The following is a 23863-nucleotide window of genomic DNA, read 5'->3' as shown; positions in this document are numbered from 1 at the left end:
CCCCCCCCCCAGCCCCTCCGGGGCCCGCCGGGCCCCCCTAACCGCGCGGCTCTGTTGCAGATGCAGATGCGGTTTGACGGACTGCTGGGCTTCCCCGGGGGGTTCGTGGATCGCCGTTACTGGTCCCTGGAGGACGGTCTGAACCGGGTGCTGGGCTTGGGTTTGGGCTGCGTGCGCCTGACGGAGGCTGACTATCTGTGCTCGCACCTGACAGAGGGGCCACATCGCGTGGTGGCACACTTCTACGCCAGGCAGCTGACCCTGGAGGAGCTGCACACCATCGAGATCAGCGCCGTGCATTCCCGAGACCACGGGCTGGAGGTGGGGCGCGCAGGGAGGGGCGTGCGGAGCTCGGGGCGCCGGGGCCGGGGCGGACAAAGCTCCCCCGCCGGGCCGCCCCCTGCGGCCGCCGAGCGGCGGAACGCGCCGCACGTAGAGCGAGCGGAGGCCGGAGCCGCGCAGGGAGGCCCGGCCGCTCGCCGGGCGGCCTGAGGGGCTCCTGCCGTCCCCGGTGGCCGCCCTCGTGGGAAGGCGCCCCGCTGAGCCGCTCAGCCTCGGGACCCGGGCGAGGCCCGTCCCCGCTGAGCGACCTGGAGCAGAATCGCGGCCCTCGGCGCGGTGATGTGGTTGTTGCTCTGCCCTGAGGCCTCCGCGGGCGGCACGAGGGCGGCGCAGGAAGCCGGCTCCCTCCTGGGTGGCGCGGTCATCCCGGGGTAGGGCGCAGGAGCGAGGGTCTCCCCGTGGGCCCGCCCGGCACGTGGCCGGTGTCTGCGGCCGTGGGAGCGGAGGCAGTTGGCCCCGGGTCGTGGCACGGCTGAGGAGGACGCGTGATGAGCTGTGGCATCCCCAGGCAGGGCAGAGCAGGGCACGGACGGGAAGGAAGGGCCTCCCGGAGCAGCCTGGGCAGCGGGATCCCCCCTGGGGGGCAAGAAGGGGAACGGGGCCAGGGCTGGGGGCTGGGGTGCGGGGAGAGGCAGCGCAGGGGCCTCAGCAGGGCTGGGCGCAGGTGAGGGCAGGTGGTGGTGGGGGGGATCTGCCACCGGGGCTGTGGGCTGGTGGGTCCTGGGGTGAGGGTGTGGGGCCGTGGGGGGGTCCCGCTCGCTCCCGCAGCGAGCAGAGGGCACCGCGGCCCCTGCTGAAATGTGCTCCGTGCTGTTGCAGGTGATGGGCATGGTTCGTGTCCCCCTCTACACCCAGAAGGACCGCATGGGTGGGCTGCCAAACTTCCTGGGCAACTCCTTTGTTGGAACTGCCAAATTCCAGCTGCTCTTTGCCCTGAAGATCTTGAACATGGTGCCGGAGGAGAAGCTGGCCGAGGCGGTGGCAGCCACGCAGAAGCCGAAGAAGCCGGCGCTTGACCACGCAGCAGCGGCAACAGCTAAGGCAGCGAACGAGCTAGCGGGGCCTGCTAGAGCAGGCAACGAATTTCAAGATAGTGCCGAGAACCAGGCAGCTGCGCAGGCTGCGGCTGAGCTAGCGGAGCAGCCGGCGGCCGTGCCAGAGAGCCAGGCTGCGTTGGAGCAGCTGGCGGCTGCGCCCGCGGCCGAGGCCGTGGCGGCAGAGCAGCCGGTGCAGCCCAGGGCAGACGCTGCAGCAGAGCAGGCGGTGGCTGAGCCGATGGAGTGATGCTGCCTTGTTTGTGATTGATTAAAAGTGGGTGAGGAGACTAGAGACTTTCGTCTAACTTTCCAACCAGTCGCTGGCTGCAAATGCTGCCCACGTGATTCCACTGTCCAGCCAGGAGGGTTTGGATTTGTCTGAAGCAGGGGAAAGCTATGTATTTTTATGGCCATTAAACTCTAGCGAGCTTCCCAGATCAATCCGCACAGCCCCCTGCAGAGAGTTCATGTGCTTACGTGAAGGTGCTGAAGCCTTAGAATTATGCTTTGATTTCAGGGACACACTGCTGCATTCAGGTCCCAGTTTCATTTTTAAGGAACAAAACGTATTATTTTGAAATGCCCTTTGTTGACTTGGACATAGCTGTGTTTTGCAGTGGACACAGCTGAGGAACCAGGCTGCTGGCCGAGCACCTCTGCCAGTGGCGGAAGGGCTCCACTCGGCCAGTGGCAGCGACGCCGGGCTCCCGCTCGGAGTGCCAGTGTATGCAGCGACTTGCAGTGAATTCCCTCTGGGGCATGGGGACGTACTCGTGTGGGTTTCTATCTGGAGATCTGTGGGAGCAGGAAAGTGGAATAAATGGCTTTGCTGAACGCTTCGCAGTCGGGACCGTTCTTGGCTGCCAGCGCAAAGCACCAGTGGGTTTCCGCCCCGCCGCTGTGCTGCCGTCCCTGCAGGCGGCCTCGTGCCTGGACAGCAGCCGGCAAAGCTCCTAAGTGGGGTGCCCCGGGGGGGGGCTCGGCACACCAGGCCAGGACAGCTCGTGGGGCAAGGGGGCAGGACTTGGGGCAGCGCAGGGGGCTGCAGCTCTGTTCGGCTTTCGCTGTTAGGTTGCTCCAACGTGGTTCGTGCACCAGGCTGAAGCCAGCTGCTCCACTTGGGGTGCCAAAGCACCTCCGGGGCCCCGGCCGTGCACGGCACGAGCGTGGTGGGCGCTCATCTGGGCCGCAGCCGGCCCTTGGGCAGCAGCGGGAACCCCGGCGGCACCGATGCCGCGGTGGCCGCGGGGCTGCAGTGCAAGGCCCTGCTGGCTGAGGCAGGGGCAGCCCTTTCGGCCCAGCCCTGCTCACGCCCTCCACCCACCCCGCAGCCCCTGTTGCAACACAGCAGGCTCTGCTCGCCCTTGGCCAGCCGCTGGCCCTGCAGGGCCGCAGCACTGCACGGTCCCGACCTGCGGAGCAGGATCAGCGCCGCAACCGCTGCTGAGTCAGCTCAGCCCCGGGTGAGAGCCGCGCTGCCCCAGGCAGGAGGGAGGCAGCCGCCTCCACCAGCAGCCGCTCCCCCGCCAGGTGGGGCAGGAACAGGGGCTGCTGCGTCCTCCTAGGGCTGTGGTGGGAGCACCCGGCTCGCCCCGGGCCCGACCAGCCCTGGGGACGGTGCCAGCAGCGCCCCGTAAGGCCCCATTCGGGTGCTCACCAGCCCCTGGCCTGGCAGGGCCCTGCAGGAGGCATCCGGGAAGGGGGCGCGTGGTCACCTCGCCTCGGCTGAGCACAGGGGTCGGGGCCTGAGCCGCTGAGGAGAGGCGGGCACCTGCATAAAGTGACAAACAACTCGCAAAAGAGGTTTGGTTTAATTGAAGACATTTAGAGGGAGGCTGACAGTGGCAGCACGATGCTCTTCAATAAATAACGGGCTGTGAGGCAGGGACGTGACCGACGCCTCAGGACAGGGTGACGGGGGAACAATACACACAGACCAGTCACAGCTCCCCGGGGACGTGCTCGAGGGCAGCAGAGGAGTGAGGGTGGGGGGGGGGGGGCAGGATACAGTGGGGTGGGGGAACGGCAGGCCCAGGCCCCCGGGAGCGATGCAGAGCTTCATTCTGGGACAGAGAAAGCCAAGTGCCAAAGAGCCAGGAGCTTCAGTTGCTAAATAAACCCATACAGACCAATAATAAGGTAAATAAGGTTCAGGTAAAGAAGAAAAAAATAATAAGGTGATGACCCAAAGGAGGGTTCCAGGGTGCTTCGGGCCTCCCCTGCAGCGAGGAGGGACTGTGGGGGCCCATCCCCCCCGCTCCCCTGCCAACGGGAGGACAGAGCAGGGAGCGGTGGCTGCGGTGCGGACAGCGGGGACGGCCAAAGGCAAGCCAAGGCGACGCCAGCTCCATGCGGGCCCAGGGCTGGGGAACCCAGGGGAGGCACCCGCAGGGGCTGCACCGGGTGGGAGCCCTGGTGCAAGGGGCTGGGTCAGCAGCCGCCGCTGGGGCCCACACCTGGGGCAAAAGGTGCTGGAGTGCGCAGGAGTGTGTGTGCTCAGCCCAGCCCTGGGGACGTGGCGAGGGCGCCTGTGCTCCTGCCACACACCCCTGGAGCTGGGGGCAGCGGGCACGGGGCTGCAGGACTCTGCCGAGTGCACGGCCAGGCCGGGGGCACACCGGGAGCCCCCTGCCCGCTGCGGTGCAGGAGCAGCTCGGGTGAGCTGGCGGCGGTGCAGTTGTGCCCTGTCCTCGAAGCTGTGCCGGGCTCGGGTCCTGCACTGCTGCGGCACGCAGGGAACAGCCGCATGGCCCCAGCCTGTCAGGCTGTGTGCCCCAGCCCCGGGGCAGCTCACCTCCCTGCCCCAGCCAGAAGCCTCAGGAGATGCGCCACAGCCGAAGCCACGAGCAGCAGCCCGGCTCGTCCCGCAGCTCCCTGCCCCAGAGCTCTTGCTACATTTTTTTTTCCCTACATATGCCCCAAAATCACGCCCGTCCAGCCCCGCACTGCCTGCTGCGTTTCACCCAGCGCAGCCTGACCTCACAGCACTGCCAGCATCGCTGAACGGAAGCGGAATGAGGGAAAGAGGAGTACAGGCTGAAAGGGGCCTCAGGAGCGCACCGGTTCCACAGCCTCAGAGGCCTCTGACAGGCTCAGGGCAGGTTCTCGCTGCTGGAAGGGCCCCACAGACGGCGGGGCTCCAGGCTGCGCTGTCCTCACACCAACATCTCTCTCCTATCGCCCCGTCACTGAGCCAAACCTAGCCTAGCCCCGGCACAGCAACCAGCTCCCCCCCACACCGCACAGCCTTCTACTTCCCCAAAATGCCGTAGCTGTAGGCCGTGGGGGCTGACCAACGCTTCCTGCAGCCCAGGCTGGCAGGACAGCGGGTGAGCTGTGCCCAGCGGGGCGAGCTGTGCCAGGGCTTTGGGCTGAGGCAGGGCCCAGAGCGGCGCTGGCTGCAGTGCTCAGCACTGAGCTGCTCCCGGCCTCCCGCAGGAACCTCCTCCAGGAACCAGCTGCAGCAAGCTCTCCTCCTGCACCCTTCTACTATTTAACGCCCATCTTAGGGACTCGTGAACACCAAACGGACCCTGTACAGTCATGCAGCCTGCCGGATCCCACCGTTCTCTCTCCTCCTAGGTCTGACACTGCCCCAGCTCACGGCTCAGCCCCACTCCCTGCCCGCAGCCCCTGCCTGCGCACAGCCTGCCTTTGCTTAAGCCCCAGTCCCAAAGTTGGCATGCAGGAGGGGAGGGAGGAGCGCGGTGCTGAGCAGGGGAAGCGCCTCAGGCAGGGAAGGGGAGCAGGTACCCCTGCACCTCGGACACGGGCGCTGGCTCGGCTGCAGCGACTTCCCCCATAAAAGCCAAGCGCTCGCTGCCCGTCCCTCCGGGGTGCAGGAAGGGGCCTGGCCTGGCTGCAGCACGCGGGACCTCGGGGCTCTCCCCGCAGGCTGGAAGTTGCGGTGAGCCCAGAGCCAGCCTGGCCCAGCCACGGGGCATCTGCAGCCAGGCCACGAGGCCCCCACAGAGCCGCAGGGAGGGTGGCAGAGGGCACAGCCCCATGGCGATGCCCACAGAGCGCAGCCTCGAGCACGCCAGCAAGCAGCCGTGGGGGCTTTTCTCCAGCAGAGAAGAGCTGTAGGGACCTGCGTGCGGCTCCCACACCCGCGGCCCTGCAGGAGCAAGCCCCGAGGCCAAGGGAGGATGCAGGCAGGGGAAGAGAAAGGCTCCGGTGGCAGCAGCGGCTCCCCAGCCCCAGGCCCCTCCTCTGCAAAGTTCCAACTCAGACAGAGGCAGAAGGATCTATACAGTATAATATATATTTCACTATGAAATAGCAAATTCATTCCCTGCCTTCTACTTGATGCATCCTGAATTAGGTGCTTCTTTTTTACGTCACGCCCGAGGGCTGGGCTTGTTTCTCAAGCGAGGCCCGAGCCCTCCCCGCCGTCCCTGCCGGGGGCAGGAAGCAGGGCCCAGCAGCAGCCGCCCCGCTCCCCCCTTCCCCCTCCACCGGGACAGACGGCGGCTTCTGGCAGCGGGGGCCTGCCAGGGTGCTTGCAGCGCCTTTAGGTGGTCGCTCAGTGCAGCTTCATCTCCCTCTCTCACACTGCCTGCTGGAGCCATGGCATGGAAGCAGCACCTGAACCCCTCCACGTCACGTATACGAGTACAAGCAAACCGTCCAGAGGGAGGGAAGTGGCAGGGGCAGTGCAACACGCGCACACACACCCGTGAGGCACAAGGCCCTCGGCACCACCAGCTGCCTCCCGCGAGAGCCAGGCCTGCCCGGGCAGCGCTCGCGGACCCCAGCCCACGGGGGTAGGTCGGGGCTGCAGCCAGTCGAGTGCGAAGTCTGCAAAATCTTGGTCAAGCTGTGGAATAAGGAGTCCTTTTCGGGGGCTGGGTCACTGACCAAGAGCCATCACCTCTGGAATCAGTGCAGAGCCGGATGGTTCGGGAGGTGGAAGGAAGAACAATCCTACAGGAAGACAGAGAGGGCAACTGTCTTAGGGAAACCAGTCAGTACAGGTCTCAAAGGGTACCGGAGAGCCACTGCTCTGCAGACACTTGGTCAGAAACGTGCAAATTGGCCATCAGTTACTGTGCTCAGACAGTGTTGGGAAATAGCGAGGACTCGGTCGTTCTGGGTCTTTCAAGCTGGTCTAACAGAGCTGGGAAAAAGGCCAGAGACAGCAGGGACAAGTTGAATCTGCTGTAAGAGTCTGGGCTCAAGTAAACAAGATCAGAGTTCAAATTCCCTCCAAACGAAACCAGCACAAGTTTGGCTACCCGCTGGAGGCCGGAGCACAGCGATGCCCAGGACACCTCACCCAGCACCTTCCTGCAGGGCTCTCGGCTGCCCCCCGACAGCGGCCGGGCACATCGGCACTGCTGACAGAGAAGGGAGCTTCCCCTCAGGTACCTACCTTTGGTTTTTGTACATCTGCTGATCAAGTCACATCGTCCGGCTATATTCAATGCCGCTCTTGGCAGAAATGCCAGACCACGGCAGAAGGCTGCAGAGAAGGCTCTGGGCTTGTCGATATATCCTCTGGGGAATTGAGCACGGGCTCAGACTGGCTAGCGTTGATCCAATGTGCTGCAGGTAGTCAGTGGGCAGCAGTTAAGGACAGTGACATTTACAATCTAACTTAAAAAATAACTTACAACACTCTGGGGTCTAGCACTTGCTCAAGAGACCCTCCGACAGCGAAGGCTGCTCTGCTTGGCTATCTAGACAGATCTGCTCCTCACATTACTCAACCACTCCTTTCTATCAAAAGCAGACCTACCTCACACCGTAAGAAGGCAATTTGGGAGCGCCGGCTCCAACTTGTGTGGAAATACTTCATCGGAGCAGCTGCCATGGTTTCCTTTGCACCCCCCACATCAAGTTACCGTGGGGGCTGCAATCCATCCACCTGCACTGAGAGACCCGGACTGTTTAGCTACACCTAGGAAAGGTCAAGTTTCTCTTCCATGATCCAGCAACCTGAAACAAATCCCCAAATTCAGCTGGAGAGCAGCCTGCTGAGACCCACAGGCCAGGCCAGAGACACGGGAGGACAAGACCAAGGGCTGCTCTGCCACGCTGCTGGCCAAATCCTGCAGCACGCAAGCCAAAGCTTGCCTTGCACGCTGGCTTAACACGAGCATTTCTCCATCACAGGCAAACTTGCTCCAACTTCCATTTACCAGGCTACGCTGCCTCCTTGAACTGTTCTGGGGAAGCCTAGGCACAAGTGGGTCACTGTCAGACCGTCTAACAACGCCTTCCTTCTGGCTTCAGGGAAATCAGCTCAATCAAGCTCACAACAGAGCAGCCACCAGTCCCCAGGTACAGCCAGGGCACGCTTTGCTAGGTTGCCATTTTAACCCTAAAACACGGTTTGGTGTCTGCTTTGCATGCTTCACTGGTGATTAGGCTGAAGGGAAAGGATATAAGATTGTCCAGGGCGGATGCCCACCATTGATGTACAGGACGTAGGTGAAGCCATCTTTGAGGACCCCTCTTATGGAATAGTAATAGGGCAGATAGTGGTGCTGCTTAAAGTCTCTGTTTTCGTAGAAGTTTATTGCTGTGTTGTTAGTGGTAAGGACGTGCAGGTAGATGGCTTTGCAGTGATCTTGGGCAGTTGTTGATATATGGTCTTTTAAACTTTCAAGCAACAGAGAACCTGTTGAAGGAAGGAACAGCAGAATTACACAGCGTAGCTGCTTGCTGAGGGGCAGCACAGGGCTCCAAAGCTCCCAGCTGAGATCTCGGGCACCCAGCAGCTAAGCAGCAGCTGCTGCCCACGCTTGAGGACCCCAGATCCCGCTCATTCCTCAGAGCTTCACCCGGGCATCGAACAGGGCAGCACTCCGTGGCTTTAATATGAACCTCACCTCAGCTATGAGCACGGTTTCGCAGAACAGGTTTATGAAGAGAGAAACACTTCTGATTCAATAACCACTAAGGTAAGTCAGACACAGAAACCTGCCGATGATACCCACCCCCAGGCAAGCAGCTCTTGGCTTTGGGTAAGGCCAGTGAGTCATTTTCAGTGCTATCAGTCCCATCAAGTTTATTTTAGAGCCATTTAAAACAGCAGAGTCAAAGCAGGACTTTACAAGCGGGTTATGGCGTTGTGTCTACTGAATTCAAATTAAAATAGAAGAATTGGTAGGATTTTAAGCCCCCTTCTTAGGAGAAGAGGTGAGGCACAGTCTCATTCAACCTGACTTTGCCACAGCCACTAGGCAGCAGGGGAAGAGCAGAGAAGGGCGCAGAGGATATCCCAGCCGCCAAAGACTGGCCCTGGAGGTTCATCCAGGCAGCCTCAGCACAGCGAAGGACCCACAGAACCTGCAGGGCTAACTTCCTCCATCAGGTGCAACAGAAACCCTTCAGCTAGTACAAGCACACCGATCTGTTTCACAGCCCTCAGGGCACAGGTGGTTTTCGGCAGGGCCCACAGGATTTCGGAGCAGAAGTCAACAGCACTGACTCTATGGTTACGTGAGACTTAGCAGGAATTTCTATCAGCCAAGTACAAGAAGGCACCGAGAGACCTCAACAGGAGAACAGTGTGATTTTGCTATGGGATATGCCACTCATGACTCACAGTAACCCAACTGCCCTCTGGTTTAAGAATAGCAGAGAACCAAAGTCTTCTAATGTCTGCTGGAGAAAATTCAGAGATTTAGTGCTTAAAAGTGTGCCTGGGCTGAAAAGCCTCCTGCAAGAAAGACTGAAGCTTCAAACACAAGTAGGAAAACTCTTCAAAAGGGAAAGGTCTCAGAAAAAGCAGCAGCAGGCAGCCTTCTTAGGTTGTTCTGCTACAGGTGCAAGCCCAAAGATCTTCAGAGAGCATAGCAACATGCTGTCTAGATTTAATGGATATGGGAAATACGGATACTGAAAGGAGAAAATTCCAGCAATATGGAGCTGAAAAAAATAGGATTTGGAAACTGAAAGGGGGCTCAAAACAGCCAGCTTTACAGAACAGAAGCCCCCCTTACTAACTTCTGAACATTATTCCATGTAAGCATTTTCTTCTCTGTACAGAAAACTTAGACAAAGTAGCATTTCAATGTAATTTTAAATGCAGCACTCCCACTGATGTCTCTTCTAGTCACTTTTTAATGCATCGTATCAGTTTGTACCTTTCTAGACATGAGTGGGGAAGAAGGGAGGACTTGGGGAAAAGAAGCTGATACCTGTACCCACTGAAGAGACTCCAGGTGTGCAACTGGGTCATCCTGCCAAACCTGGGCTACTTCCTTTTGCAGATCAAAGATGCAGATCGTGCTTGAAATTGCACCAGCAGGGCACTTACTTGCTGACAAAACACATCCTGCTCTAAACGGAGCAGGGCCCCTGCTGACTGCAGGCTTCCAAATGGCTGCAGAATTGCTGTGTGTTGCAGCAGGCATTCAGAGCTGACCTTTATGTGCACTCAGACTACATCAGGCCTGAGTTACACTCTTCTCCCAGTTCATCGTTCCCTAAACACCCGTTCTATTTGTTTAAGTTGCAAGTTTAAAAGCAGCTACTTTTCTGCTTCAGGTACCAGGCTTCTGATACCCATGGAAGAAAATCGGAAGCCAAGGAGTACACGCTCCCCTTTTGTCCCTACCAGACAGGCTTCAAACCCTGTTCCAGGATGAACGACAAAGTACGAGGACTTCTCGGCCCCAGCAGCTCTTCTCAAACTCTTGGTGCAGCCAGCAGCAGAGTGCAATTTTTTGGTGTGCTCAGCTGTCCCCTGGGAAGGAGAGGGACTGCACTCTTCAGAAGTATTTGTACATTGTGCTGCACTTACACCAATACAAACTTCTCGGCATACCTGCGCTACCAACACGAAGGGGGTGTGAGAGCATCACCTTTCCGACTGCTGGGACAAGTCACAGACAAGCTTGTCTCAGGAGGTGATTGGAGTTAAACGGTGCGGCTCTTTAGTCATGCCCAGTAGTCACATGTGGCAAGTAGGACAAAACCAGAACTGTCACGTGGCAGCATCTTACCTATTCCGTGTTTCCTGAACTCCTTCACCACTCCAAGACTTAGGATGTAAGCAACTTGGGTGTCCACAGGAAAACTGGAAGCTAGGATGTCTCCATCCTGAGTAGAGACACGACAAGTTATTTAGTAAGGTATGTGGGGAGACAGAGGAGAAAGCAAGAATCCTGCATGGGAACACCTGAAAACAAGGCCATAGCAGGCATTTTCCCTTCACTGAAGAGTCCTAGCTGAAGCTTCTGGGAAAGGCGGTGGGGAGAAAAATGAAATGAGCTTGGTCCTCTAGGTGGTATTCCTGCTTTCCCATCATCCAATTGCAGAGCACAGATCGTGATGTTTCCTTACTATACACGTTATGTCTCTAAGCCCACAAATAGCTGCACTCTTCACCCAGAAGGATTCAAATTCCCATTTTTGGAGTTACACATCAGTGTCTAGATCAATTCCCTGCAGTTTATCAGCAATAGTCTCTATTGCCGGCATTCTCAGTCTGAGCTGTAGTGCCGTGGAGGACAAGAAACATGCTCCACAGTCCCAGTTGCGTGGAACAGTATCTGAACAAGCCCATGGCTTTCGGTCTGGCTAGAACAAGAGCCTTTTGTTAGAGTTGCTGAAGACAGAGTTTGACTTTGAGTAGCTCTGAGGTGAAGCCACACAGCTATAGTGACGAGACCAGCGCCGCTCAGCGCTCCTGGTTCCTACAAGCGTTACTGACTATTCCGTTCAGTCATGACACTGAGGGCCTTTTAGAAGTTAGGCACTCTCTGCATTGTGCCTGTTTTGTTTTCCAGCCACTCTCCTATGCTGTTCTCCCTACAGTAACCCGGGGCATCTTTGATCTCACTGGTTTCAGTGACCACCTCTTCTTCACCACTCTGACCATACCGTACCGTCTCCCCTGACCTCCAAACTGCCACCCCTGTGGCCTGGAATTCCTGCAGACTGGTCACCTCTGTTTTGTGTTCAAGACAGTGACAGCGAACGAAGGACACTCGCTGCTGCAGGAAGTCACAGCTCTCAGGAGTGACTCACGCAGCATGGCTAAGGAAGTTCATGCCTTGCATAAGAGAGGAGTAGGTTCACTGTCCCACGAGTGCACATACCTCAGCCACTAGCAGTGACCAGGCACACTGAAAACAGGCTGGCAAAAGAATTATTGAAGTGGCTTTTAGTCTACGACTGCATTACCGGATCCCTCCACACAGCACATCAGGCAGCAGGCTTCCCATCAGACCACAGCTGCCCAGCCCCAGCAGGAACAGGCTTTCTGGTAACAGGCTCAGCAGCCCGTGTTCAAACACATCCCTTGCTTTTTCACAGTTAACTCACAGTAGCTCCTGAGCAGAGGGGGAAACATACCCCAAACGGGCCCCATCCCAATTAAGCACATCAAGAAGTGAGGTATCTTGTACTGAAGCAGAGTCCTCCTACCTCTTTATGCACCTTTGTTCTGCTCTTGATCTCTGCTACTATCATTCCCACGATGGAGCCTCTGTATGTGGCTGCGAGGGAAAAGAACTTCTTGTTGGACGTGATATCTCGGTACCATGAGTCAGGGTACCTGGGAAGGGAGAAAAAACAGGAACGTTAAGGAGAACAGATCCCACGGGAGCAGACAGTGCTACAGCCAACACTGCACTTCAGACAGGCAGCAGCATCTCTAAGTGCCAGTCACTGGAACTGCAAGCCAATTTTACACAAGACTGAGGGAGGGAAGCTGAAAGGTCTGTCTTCTGCAGGGAAATGCAGTCAAGTAGCTTTGGACTGACATACGGCTGAGCTCTTTCTATGCTATGAGCCTAACTTACTCCACAAAACCTGGGCCAGTACGTTATCTACCTGTCCTGACTTAACTGCTGTATGGTACCATGAAACAAACTGCTGCTGTATCCCATTTGGAGGCAGGCTTTTTTCCCCCCAGTTGCACCTAAGAAGCCACAGAGGTTGATCATGTAATGGTCTCCGGCCTTGCTAAGACATGCTTTCATTTTATATTCACTGCCCAGAGCGTTTGCTTCCATCATTAGAAAGTTATTTTTATATACAGGATTCATCCGCCCTCATCAAACAGTGTAAAAATCTTATTAACTTGATACATGCAGAAAAAATACAGCATATTGGTACAAAAACGTCACAGCACCAGCTCCGGTTACCCGTCTGTGCTACCGAAGGGAAGCTAGCGTACGCTCATCTAGGCCCAAGAGAGAATTCAGCATGCCTTGCGTTCAAAATAAATCTACAAATTCCAAACTCTAAAAATGCTTTTGGTGGTTTGCTGAATACACAACCTTAATTACAACCTGCTGAAATCCTCCATAAACTTTCTCGAAGGTTAAACAAAATAAAATACCTCAGAACGACAGCTGTAGCTTCCCTGGATACTTTCAGCCAGAAAGCTATCCCCGCCCTCCAGGAAAGCTCCTCGCTCGTGTGCTGGTGCAGAGGTGAGCGCTTACCAGCTGGGGGCCTGGGGAACTAACCTGGGGCACCGAGATCAGCTTCAACCCCAGGTAAGTCTTGGAAGCAGCTTGCACGCAGCTGCACCAAGTGGCAGAGAGGAAAGGCAACAGTCAGAGGGGGGGAAGGCAGCAATGCCGCCTCCTTTGATGGCGCTGTCAGCGGCTTCCCATCAGGAGGGTGCTCTGCACAGCCTGGGTCTCACCAGGGCTGATGTTCACCTCAGCATCACCACCGCGGCGGGTCTGCTGTGGGACAACCCGAACAATAAAAGATGAAAAGGCAACGGGCTGCGTCCAGCGGAGCGGGAGACAACAGAGCGGGACAAAGCAGAGGACAGCTCTCCTTTAGATCTACAGAAATGCCTACTGTAAAATTGTTGATGCTATCAGAATGTATTTGATGAAAAATCTGTGAGGCCTTCGACACTTAGTTTTGCACAAGTTTGCTCTGTTCAGAGGTTTGGTCTCAACAAAAGCCCACTTCAGAGGGAGCAAACGGCCCCGTGAGCGGGGGACGGCCGAGCATGCCCTGCAGCACAGTGCTACGGGAGGGAAGGGGACCCCAGGTACACAGACCAGAACTGTCCGGGCTGCTCCCGGGACATTCAGAGGGACAGCCCCGTAGGAACAGGAGCTCCTTGTTGGCTTGGTTCACTCTGAGAACGCTCTGCTGGCACACACTCGAGAACACAACTCGATTCCACAAGCACGGGGACGCTGTTTCTTCCTGGAGGGATGATCCTTTCCCACGTCTTACACAGTCTTTCCCAAGAAGCTGATCCACCCCCTTAACGACAAAGCCCACTTTTCTGCCAACAGCTGCATTCTGAACTGTCAGATGCTGTCAGGGCTCTAAATGTCCCCTGAACAGGGACACCACCACAGCACGCAGAAGAGCCAGGACGCGCTGCTCTCTTAGCAGCGGCCCAGACGGCTGCAGAGCCTTCAGCCTCGGCTCTGAGCCGGAGCAGCGCAGCTTCACACCCCTTGTTTCTAGATCCCCGCCACCTCACACCCACGACCAGGAACGTACTCGATTGGGAACCAGTCACCACAGAGCTGTTTCACTGTGTCTATGTCATCGTGGCAGAGAAGACGCAGGTTTACGTCGGAAAGCGCAGTCGGAGGCACCTCCTCTGTCATTCACGCCTGCAAGAGAAGAAAGCACGTTAGGTTTGACGCAACAGCCTCGGACCCGCAGCTTCAGGCAAGCATCTGTGACAGGCAGCTCCCAGTACCAAGGGAATTTTCTTCCGAGCAGAACAAGTTTAAAAGAGCTGAAGCAAACTGTGGCATCGTCAGCTCGAGAAGCAGCCGGGACCCCTGGTGCCGAGAGGCTGGGCACAGCTCACAGCTCCCTCCGTGTCCTGGCACAGCCCACGACGGTCACACAGGTGACGGCTGCGGTGACAAGCACGGGGCAGGCTGCTGATGCTGGTGCAAAGGAGCACATGGCACAACCGAGACCAGAAGAGCAGAGAGGGACGCTGCATTAAATGCAGCCAAGAGCATGCCAAGCGGGCCTTACAACGCGTGGAGCTCTTCCAATCTCTGTACGGGATCAACGTTTTGTCAAAACAAAATTAAAGCCCCCTCTCCTTCACCACAGCATGGTCACAGCCCTGCTAGCCACGCACACGACACTTCCAACGTCCTCAGACCTCTTTAAAAAGCTATCGGATGGGAAGAGGCAGGCTGTGAGTGGCTGTAAAAGCACGTCCACCACGGAAGCACAAATGAAGACCAGAGCTTGAGAACACGCCTCAGGACAAAGCCCCCTGCCCGACTCCACGGCAGCAGGGCCAGCAGAGGCAGGGCAGGGCACAACTCACTCCGCAGCCATCCACCTGCAGCTTTCTCACCCTCATTCCAGCCCTCCTAGCGCCAGGTCAAAGAACAGGCCAGGATGCAAACTAAGATACACCCCTGGTTTAATCAGATTTCTTTTTCCTTTTCTTTCTTCCTCAGATTTTAGGAGGTCCAAATCTTGGTTCTGAAACGCTGAGTTGTAAGGAAAAAGCTGCGCACAGCAGGAGTGCCCTCCTGCTGCAGGAAGGGATGCGCAGCTCTCCGGTGCTCTTGGCTTGAAGCTCGGAGACCTGAGAAGGAACCGATTTCAGCACGCTCCTGCTGGGCTGGGTGTGCCGTTTGAGCAGCTTCATTTAAAAATCCCATCAGCTCCACAAGACTGTAGGACAGGCTCCGGGCTGGGAAGAAGGAGGGAGGAGCGCACAGGAGCGCAGCAGCAGAGCAGCTCCGGCCACGGCAAGGCTGCAGGCCCCCTGCGTCGCTCCGCTTGCAGGCACTCGGGTTTGCAACAGCAGCGCTCCTCTTGCTCGTAAATCTTCTGTCTCCTGAGAAGTTTCAGTGCTCCTATAAGTCAACGCCCTTTCTCAGTCAACCATTTAAAAATAGTCTCAGCACTGACAAACTGGAGATAAACGAACACCCGTGAGAGCGGCGCATTTTCGATCCTGGGCAGAGAAGGCGGGCACCTGGGAGCACGGAGCAGCTGCCGCAGGAGAGGCAGGGCCAGCACAGGACACGTTCCTGCAAGGATTAGTTCGTGTTTATCTAACGCTGCATTCTCCCAGAGCTAGGCGGGCATCGTGCATTATCCTGGAGCCGAAGCCAGCCTTCAAAAAGAACAGACAATCCACAAGCACTCTGTTGAGCGGGGTAACTCCCCTCCCAGCGCCAGGCGTGCGAGCACGGATTCGCTCCGTCCGCTTTGCGTCACGCGACCACATCTGGGTGCTCTCGCACATTTAAAGAAAGTTTAAACGAAAGAAAATGCAGGGCCCCTGCCTGGCAGGGCAGGGGCCCTGCAATTTTCTCGGTCTACCCATTTAAAGCCAGATCTCAAAACGCCAAGCCTGTCTGCTTCCAAAGGCTGCTTCACGAGGCGTGCACCACAGCCCCAAGCGGCCGCTCGGCACCCGCCCGCTACCCCCACGGGCAGCTCGGCGCTCGCACTGTGCCGCTGCGCCAAGGCAGGATCCCGCGGGTGCCGAGCCCCCACGAGCCTGCAGGAGGCACGGGGCATGCGCGAGGTCGGCAGGAAACCTGCGGCCTTGGAGAACACAGCAGAGAGGGAAACTCCAAGGCGCCGCACACACGTAGGAGGGCACGGTGCCTTCTGGTTAAGTGCGGTGGAAAAGGCTTTGTAAGAGCCCAGAGACCCTTCCCCAGCCCCAAATCAGGCCTGTTTTTTTTTTTTTTTTTTTCAATTGTGCAGAAAAACAGCTTGTAAGACTCGCAATTCAAGAACTGCCTTTCCAAGCTAGTTGTCTGGGTTGATACCTTCTCCTGCGGGCTGTGCTGGCAGAGGCTGGGCGTTTGTAAAGCAGCCATACAGCACCGCAGCCAGCTCTGTTACGCTCCGTGCTGCAACAACAAAGAGCTCTTCGGGGCAGAGAGGAGTAAATCCGGGGACTACGCTGGAGAAGTGTGGATTATTGCAGGGAGCACTGTGGAAACCTGCAGTTAGCAGCTCACCAGAAACCTGCTGCCAGGTGTTCTGCGGACACGGTGTCAGGAGGTGCTTTATGGGAGCACCGAGAGCCACCCAGCTGGCTGTCAGCCCCGGGGAGGGCGTAGGGCAGGAGCACAAAAAAAGCAGGTGTTTGAGATGGTGTTTTAGGCACGGCTTGATACCCACAGTGGGGATGAAACGTTACCAAAAGGCTCAAGAAAACACAGCTGTGAAGCACTGGCGAACAGGAAGCTCTAGGGGACACATGAAAGCAAGCTAGGTGGCCATTTCTGGGGCAGGCGAAGCGAGGCGCAGCAGCAGTGATCATGGCCAAACGCAACCGATTTACACGGCGTGTTATCTCACAGGGAGTGTCTGCTTGCAGAGACAAACAGTTCCTCCAGGTTGACAGCAGTCCTGCCGCCGAGATGTCCAGCGACCTACCGAAAGCTGTAGGACTCCAAGGCCCTTCTGGCTCTGGCACTCTGCAGCCACGCAGCGCGTTAGCAGCGTTCAAGGATGACAGCTAATGGGAGTGACGAAGGGAGGAGGCCGGGACACGCTGTCACCACTGAGATAAAACCATTTATCCCATGAGGTTTTCCAGTCTTTTTCTAACCGCTACTGCTTGGAAAGAAAAATTAGTAAGTTCATTTGGAGATATACCAAGTGTGAGCACCCAGGACTCGAAGGGGAGAGGAAGCATTTGGACGGCACAAAGAGGACACGAGCTAGCGGGCAGCTAACGTGCTGGGCAGCACAGGCAGGAAGGTCGGAAAGCTGAAGGTGGGAAGGGAACATCAGCACTGCCAGCACTCCCCTGAAACAGGCTGGGCCACTGTGGGCAGCGCCTGCCGTCCACGAGGAGCAGTATAGTGAAAACCACAGAATTTGACAGGACGAGGATTTTGTGGCAACCCACCTCTGGATGTGAATTGGCCCACTTTTTGTGGCCAATCACTGTGGAATGCACAGAGCCTTGTATCCCCACAGCAGCCAGCTAAGAGGCAACTATTTGCCTCTAATTAGTGTCTAGCAAACTAAGATCCCACACGCATGAATGCAGAAAGAAACAACATGTTCCATGAAGGTATCCAGCACAAAAAGCACTTAACTACCATTGGGTTTTCAAGAGACCTTTGGTCACTCTGTCTTCAACGGCGATGGAACAGAACACACCCACAAAAACCTACGCTGTTTTCAGCCAGAGAAAACAGTAGACCAAAAAAGGGGCCAAACTGCATATGCTCACTCAACATCCTTCCAAAAAGGCAAGATCAATCATATTTCAGGCACTTTCACATGTGCCTTACAACTAGTTTATAAAGGAATTCCTGAGGCTGCCTACCAGCCCGTAGCTCATCGGTACACGAGCTAGTCGGCACTTGGCAAAGATGAAACCAGCCGTGACAGCACAGAGCAGCCAAGAGCAGTAGAGGGAAAGGTCGCTCTCGGTGCTGGGAGAAAGGAGAGCAACTGGAAATAGAGACAGCAAGTAATCAGAAATGCTCCTGCACTCCCCTGATTTGCAGCAAGTTGCGGAAGAAAACAAAGAGAAAGTTGTGAGATTAACCACGCACAAGTGGCCGTGACATGGGAGTGGCACCACTTCGACTCACGACAGAGGAACTTCAAACCCTCACGCCTAAGCTGATTATCAGCTGTGACTGTTTCATAATCATGGTTATTTTTTGGCCTTGTCTGAAGCACCTACTGTCTGTAATCACAGGCAGGCCACACGATCACTGCTCCTTCTGCAGCCGGCAGTCTCCGGGGACTGCAGGCAGGGTGCAGGCTAGGCGCCTTTGTCTCTTGGGAACACTTGAAGATAGGTTTGGTTTGCACGTAGCTCTCAAGAAACTGGAAAAGGTTGTGGTGGGTACCTGCAGGGAAGAAGAACACCCGCTTTAACCATTAAGAACTTAGATACCCATCAACTACTGCCCACACGGGGAAAAACACTTAGACCAAGTCACACGAAGAGCCAGCTAACGAGAAGGACGTGCCCAGAAAATGGTTTCTGAGGAAGTAACAACCTGTGCCAAAACCCAGAGCCTGCCCACGCCAGACTCGAAATCACTTCTCTATGTGCAGGGCAGGGCCGCCAGCACAGGCACGCAGATGGTAACGCTGTGCAAAATCCACCAGGCACCAAAGCATCAGCCCCGCTGTGCCCTTTAGACGCTGCTGGGGTAGTTCGAGCATTTTCAGTAGCAGCTTCTTGGCAAGCTAACCGCTTGCTGCCAGCCACGGGGACACCCGGGGTTTGGGCATGCCGTTCTCTGCCCTCTCAGGGAGCTTGTGGCTTCTGAGGAGCTCGGAGCTGCCCCAGAAGATGGGCAGGGAAAGCAGGAGGCGGGAGATGCATCTGTGGCCTCTGTGCCGTGAAGATAGTGCCAGTGAGCATCCTTCCTCCTGCTGCTCCCAGCAGAGGCCCTGGGGCTCCCTTTGCACGTCACGGCACCTGGCTTCCTTTAGAGGCTCGTGGCTCCTGGGGCTACAAAGTTCCAGTTGTCCTTTGACGCAGTTTTGTAGCCACCCGCCGTACATCTCCAGCACAACCACTAGAGCTGCTGCCAGAATTTATTTCTACGTCTCTCCTTTCCTTTCTCCCATTAGGAAGAACTTGAGATCACAACAGCAGCACCATTAGAGCAGCAAAACACTTGGGTGAAAATAAAACCTCACCCACATGCTGGCAACGTTCTGCCCTCAGAGCTGGCAGGATGCGGCTGCGCCAGAAGCTCCACCTGTAAGTACCACTTCTAGAGTCAGCTTTGCAGGACAAAGGCATGTTGAATTATGAAGAAAAACGCCGGTATCAGTGTTAAAGACGCCTCCAGATCCAAACTTACTGCTTAAAAACAATGTCGTACACATTCGGCATCGATAAGCCCTAGCTTTAACGAACTGAAGGTCAGCATTTCACACCTCTGCCCACAAAGCAGCAGAGCCTTCAGCTTCCAGCGGCAGCCCCAGGGGTGGGCAGGACCCCCAGGTTACCAGCACTCACTCGGGTGTGCGGGCACCGACCAGCACCTCCAGCTCCCACCGTGCAGGAGCAGGTCTCGTTTTGAGTGTAGCTTAGAATCAGCGCTCCGAATTCAACAGGGCGTTCAAACGCAAGATGAAGCTTGATGCTTACTAGAATTTGGCAAAAAGCTGCTTAAACGCTTTTGAAAATCCCTCAAGCAGCTCCGTGCCTTCAAAGCCTGGCCAAGCGATCCGACAAGTTAAGATTTCCCCCGTTCAGCACTACGGGACAAGTTTTAACGCTGATTCTGCCTCGTGCATCCTGCAGACATGGGCTGGGTTTGAGCATGAACAACCTTAAGGTGCCATTTTGGCGATTTTTACTTGGACTTCCATCCAGATAAGCTCATGAAAATCCCAAATAAAAAATTTACGCCGCGGACGCGTGTGCAGAGCTGGGTTTCCCTGCCTGGAAAGGCAAGGGCTGGATTTTCTTGCCCTGGAGGTGCCGCCCCAGTGAGGGCAGCAAACCCTTCTTTGTGACTGCGTGGACAGTCCCCAGGTCCCAGCAGTGAGACTTCCAGGGAAGCAGAACACAAAGTGCTTAATGGCACCTGGCATCCATCCTCGCTCGCAAACAGGAGGCGGCAAAGCCTGGATGAAATTTTAAGAGCTACTGAAATGCAGGGCAGGGGCACGTGAGCTGTGGCCGAGCACCGCAGCGCCCAAACTGGACACGGACTCGGCTGCTGCCTGGGGAGCATCTCCACGGGAGCTCGCGTGGCTCCGTCCCTCTGCCCCGCACCATCTGGCACGGGGGATTTGATTTCCATTAAACCCTTCAATTTGAGCCAGCCAGAGGTCTAATTCCAACAAAGAAGTAACGATTTCCCTTCTGCGTTTCATTTTAAGCTCGCTGCGTTTTTAGGTTACTGGTCTCGCAGGGAATGCTCCACACAGATACCCGATACCGAGCTCCTTTTATTTAATACAGTGAAACTGCAACTGGGCTGGGAGAGATGACGAGTTCCTTACCAAGAATGTCAAAGAGGTGCTTCTAGGACTTTAACAAAGTCCTTTAACTTTAGTTAAAGTCCTTTAACAAAGCAAGAGGCAACTTTAACAAAGCAAGAGGAACCAACATTTAAAAACAAAAATAAAGTATTTGGTTTGATACCTAGCTACTACTTCACCTGGTCATAGAATTAAATAAAAAAAAAGGTTGGAAGGCCCCTATGGGGGCAGCAGGCCCGATCCAGGCTGGGTCAGGTCGCCCAGCACCACGGGACGAGTCCTCTCGCCACGCGCAGAGGGCACCCGAGGACAGCCCTGCTCCCCCAACACCTACAGGAGACAAAAAAAAAGCAGGAAAAAAAGCCCAGGCAGGAAGAAAAAAAAATAGCCCACAGCTCTGAGCCCCCTGAGCACACCCATGCCTTCAGACTGAACAGCCTGGGAATTCAGCTTGCTGCCTGCACTGCCACCGCCGCTTCTGCTGGGAACCCGGCGTGGGCATGCCCCCTCTCTAGTCACCACCTGGTGCTCTCACCTCATTTTCTTCACGGGGTGCTCCTGCTCCTTCCAGGAACCACGTTCAGGCTCGCTCAGGACAAGCGGCCAGGGAGCCGCAGGAGGTGTGGTTCTCCTCGCTGCCAGCACATTATGCAAAGCCATGGAGCCCGGTGGAAATGTCACCTCCTCTCGGTACCCTCCTTCACTTCCCACGGGACTGTCCCCCAAAACTGCCAGCACTTCCCTAAATTAGCAGGAGCAAGCAAGGCTGTTTTAATGGGAAAAGTAGGACAAAACCATGGATTTTATGCCTTGGTCTGAAAATAATATAATCATGCGGCTGGAGCAGGCTCTGATGCTGTGATAACGTCATGCCTCGGAAGCCCGTGACTGCTTTTGATCTAGGTGTTACATTTTGCTTTAGTTTCTGCCAGGACCAAAAGCAGCGAGCCCGAGAGCTCTTCGCAGGCACCTTGTGACTCCTCTGCACGCACCAGCGCAAGGCTTGGTGCTTCTCCTTTCTGCTCCCTCAGCAGCAGCCTCCTCCTGCGCACAGAACTGATCTCGGCTAGTTTCCCCTGCAAAACCCCCCGGGCTGTCATGCCTCACGCCCAGCACGCAGACCCCGTCTGCCTCAGAAAACCAGCCGGCAAGAATGTCTTGTAGAGAAAGCCGCAGTTAGCCCAGCCCCGGGGAGAACGGAGGGCAGCCTTGGTTTTAGAGAAGACAGCTGCGCCGGCGAGCCCTCAGGCTCCCCACAAAAAGGAAAGCCTTCTGTCTTCCTGAGCCGGCCGCACCGGCACGGGCAGCAGCACCACCCGCGCCACCCAGCCAGCCCGGCCTCAGCACCAAAATCCTGCAGGCGGCTTTTTAAGGAACGCACCTGCACCTCGCCCCCAGCCCTGCGCTTCACCTCCTGCTCTGCCCAGGCTGAGGCGCACGCCGCAGGGCCCGGAGCCCAGCGCCCGGGATCACCGCAACTCCCCGCTGGCCTCCGGCCGGGAAGGGCCCGAGTTTGGCACAGACCGCGAGAGGACACTGAGGGAGGAGAAGACAAAACGCGGCGCTACCTGCACAGCAAACAGCAGTTGTTTGAAATGAGAACACTCACTGTGGGGGAAATCCTTTTATACTCGTATCCCCGGTCGTCCGGGCTCCCGAGGTCTGCTCTGCCAGCCCTCCCGCAGGGGAAACGCCAGCCTCCTGCTCGCCTCCTGGTCCTTTACCTTAGCCCTGGATGTGGTACTGAAGCCGTAGGTTTCGTGGCAGCTGGTACCCCTGTAACGCGCCTCTGAAGCACGCTGCGAAAGGCACAGCTTCCCGCTGCCCCAGATAGAGCCACTCCGGGGAACGGCAACAAGGACCGCTAAGAGGGTTTTGCTGTTAAATCTCTCCTTGTTAAGACGCGGCAGAGAAAATCTGCCTTGTGACAGCAGCACCGCAGGGAGTTAAAACCGAGGGGTCACACCAGAAGCACGCTTGCAGCAAGAAGCTCGCTCGAGGAGAGACCCAACACGGTGTAAATGCGGAGCGCGGCACGGCTCCAGCAGGCAGCTGCTCCTCCAGAAACCAAGGAACCCCAGGCAGCTCATCACACACGCGGGCCCGCTGCCATTTCAGGATTGGAAGAAAGAGCCCCCCCCAAAACGTCCGTAGTGACTAAAAACGCCAGGAAATCAGCCTGGCGTAGTGCAAACACCGGGAGAGGGAATTTCAAGCCTGCCTCCATTTCCCAGCCGCGGTCCTTGTTACCACGCTGTCGGTGAAGCCCAGTCACCGGGGGAACAAGGCAACAGCGGCAGGAACCCGCGTCCAGCACTGAGCACAAGGCAGAGCAGAGCCGCGACGGCTTCAGGATCGGCTCCGCAAAGCCGCTGCCAGCGAAGTTCCCCCGTACCCGTACCCCGCCAGGTATCCGCGCCCACGCTGTCAGCGAGGGCCAGCAGCCACCCGCGGGGGTTTCGCCGGCTCCTGCCCACTTCACGGTGCTGGCAAAGAGGAGGAAAAGAGGAGGAGGAAGGCTCCTCGGCTCCCACGCAGGCACCCACCGTAGCCCTACCGGACCGTGCTGGCCCGACGCCACTAAAAGCTCCACGCGGAGAAAGCCACCCCCCGTGCACGTGAAGATCATCCGTCCTGGGGAAGGAACAGCAACAGGCAGGGACGGGGCACTCAAGGAAATAAACACACGTGGAGAGCTAAAGGCTCGCTAGGCTTCCAGCTACAAAGGACCGGTCTCCTGATTTCCACCAGCAGTTCCCCCAGGGTTTCGCACCATCCGAGCACGGCACGCTGGGAGCCACCAGCTCCTAATTATGGTTATTATATTATTATTTTCCTTTAAAATTGCACCACGTCTTAAAAATCTCTAAGAGCTTATTCATGCACTCAACTGGCTTATTAAAAAAAGGAAACAAACGAAATAACAACAACAAAGAGAACAAAACCCGTGCGCTGGCACACCCAGGACGCTGCCAGCAGCGTTCCCCTTCAAAGCTTCTAAAGAGAAAAAGTCACGGGGGTGAGAGGAGAGGCTTCAGCACATGGGGAACGGGAATACACCCAGCTGAGTTCTTAACGAAAAGGCACTCCCGGCTGTACACCGTGCCCAGGTTCATAGAAACGAGGAGGACGAAGAGAGGAGCAGAGGCGTCGCAGCGTGCTCTGGGGCTCTGGGACGGGGCACGGGTGCTCGGGACAGCGAAACCTGCAGCTGCCCACAGCGGCCCCGCCGGTGCCAGCCCACCAACACGGCGGCAGGCCAGGTCTGCAGGCGGCTGGATACAGGGAACGCCGGCTGGGAAACGGCGAACGCCTCCCGTCTGTACTGAGCGGGGGCAGGCCCCGTGCTGAGGCGCAGCTCCCCAGGCACAGCGGGTTGCTGCTCGGCCTCGCACCCGGCCCCAGCTGGCGCGGCCCTGAGCAGGGCACGGACTTGGCCGCCTGCGGGGGTTGGGGGGCGGGCAGCCGGGCCCAAGGCTCGTCGAGGCAGCCCCCGGGAGCCCAGCAGCGTCCTGCCGTGAGCTCCCTGGGCCCGGCGCCGCTGAGGGGAGGCGGACACCGGCCGGGTGCCCGCCGCGGGGCTGCGCGGCCCCGGGGGGTTTGGCCGGGCT

General features: G+C 57.0%; 2 protein-coding genes and 2 long non-coding RNA genes across 6 annotated transcripts in view; 2 read left to right on the top strand and 2 right to left on the bottom strand.

Moving 5' to 3' along the window:
- The window catches only part of NUDT16L1 (nudix hydrolase 16 like 1), a 6072-nt gene extending 3859 nt beyond the window's left edge, over positions 1-2213 (top strand). The window contains exons 1-3 of one of the 3 annotated variants that reach the window (XM_035339393.1): positions 46-136; positions 215-321; positions 1162-2213. In XM_035339393.1, coding sequence (XP_035195284.1) covers positions 61-136; positions 215-321; positions 1162-1626 — 648 coding nt within the window. In that variant the 5' untranslated portion in view covers positions 46-60 and the 3' untranslated portion in view covers positions 1627-2213. Of the gene's footprint in view, positions 1-17; positions 322-1161 lie in introns of those variants that run through there. The other 2 variants (XM_035339392.1, XM_035339391.1) reach the window with 2 other exon arrangements.
- Positions 2214-3989: 1776 nt separating this feature from the next.
- LOC118174208 lies at positions 3990-17267 on the bottom strand. Its single transcript, XR_004754589.1, has 3 exons — positions 17257-17267; positions 16945-16950; positions 3990-4068 (listed from the first exon to the last, which is right to left on the bottom strand). It is a non-coding gene; the product is annotated as an uncharacterized LOC118174208 (long non-coding RNA).
- Positions 6132-23863, bottom strand: part of NAA60 (N-alpha-acetyltransferase 60, NatF catalytic subunit) — a 26243-nt gene continuing 8511 nt past the window's right edge. Inside the window, exons 2-7 of the mRNA XM_035339390.1 lie at positions 13824-13942; positions 11763-11892; positions 10337-10433; positions 7770-8004; positions 6754-6939; positions 6132-6305 (exon numbers count right to left, since the gene is read on the bottom strand). Coding sequence (XP_035195281.1) covers positions 6783-6939; positions 7770-8004; positions 10337-10433; positions 11763-11892; positions 13824-13933 — 729 coding nt within the window. The 5' untranslated portion in view covers positions 13934-13942 and the 3' untranslated portion in view covers positions 6132-6305; positions 6754-6782. The remainder of the gene's footprint in view (positions 6306-6753; positions 6940-7769; positions 8005-10336; positions 10434-11762; positions 11893-13823; positions 13943-23863) is intronic.
- On the top strand, positions 20085-20384 carry LOC118174207. Its single transcript, XR_004754588.1, has 2 exons — positions 20085-20311; positions 20350-20384. It is a non-coding gene; the product is annotated as an uncharacterized LOC118174207 (long non-coding RNA).

The sequence above is a fragment of the Oxyura jamaicensis genome, chromosome 14 (assembly GCF_011077185.1).
Source record: "Oxyura jamaicensis isolate SHBP4307 breed ruddy duck chromosome 14, BPBGC_Ojam_1.0, whole genome shotgun sequence".
NCBI classification, from domain to species: domain Eukaryota; kingdom Metazoa; phylum Chordata; class Aves; order Anseriformes; family Anatidae; genus Oxyura; species Oxyura jamaicensis.
Note: the sequence above shows the minus strand (reverse complement) of the source record. Positions and strands in the feature narration are given on the sequence as shown.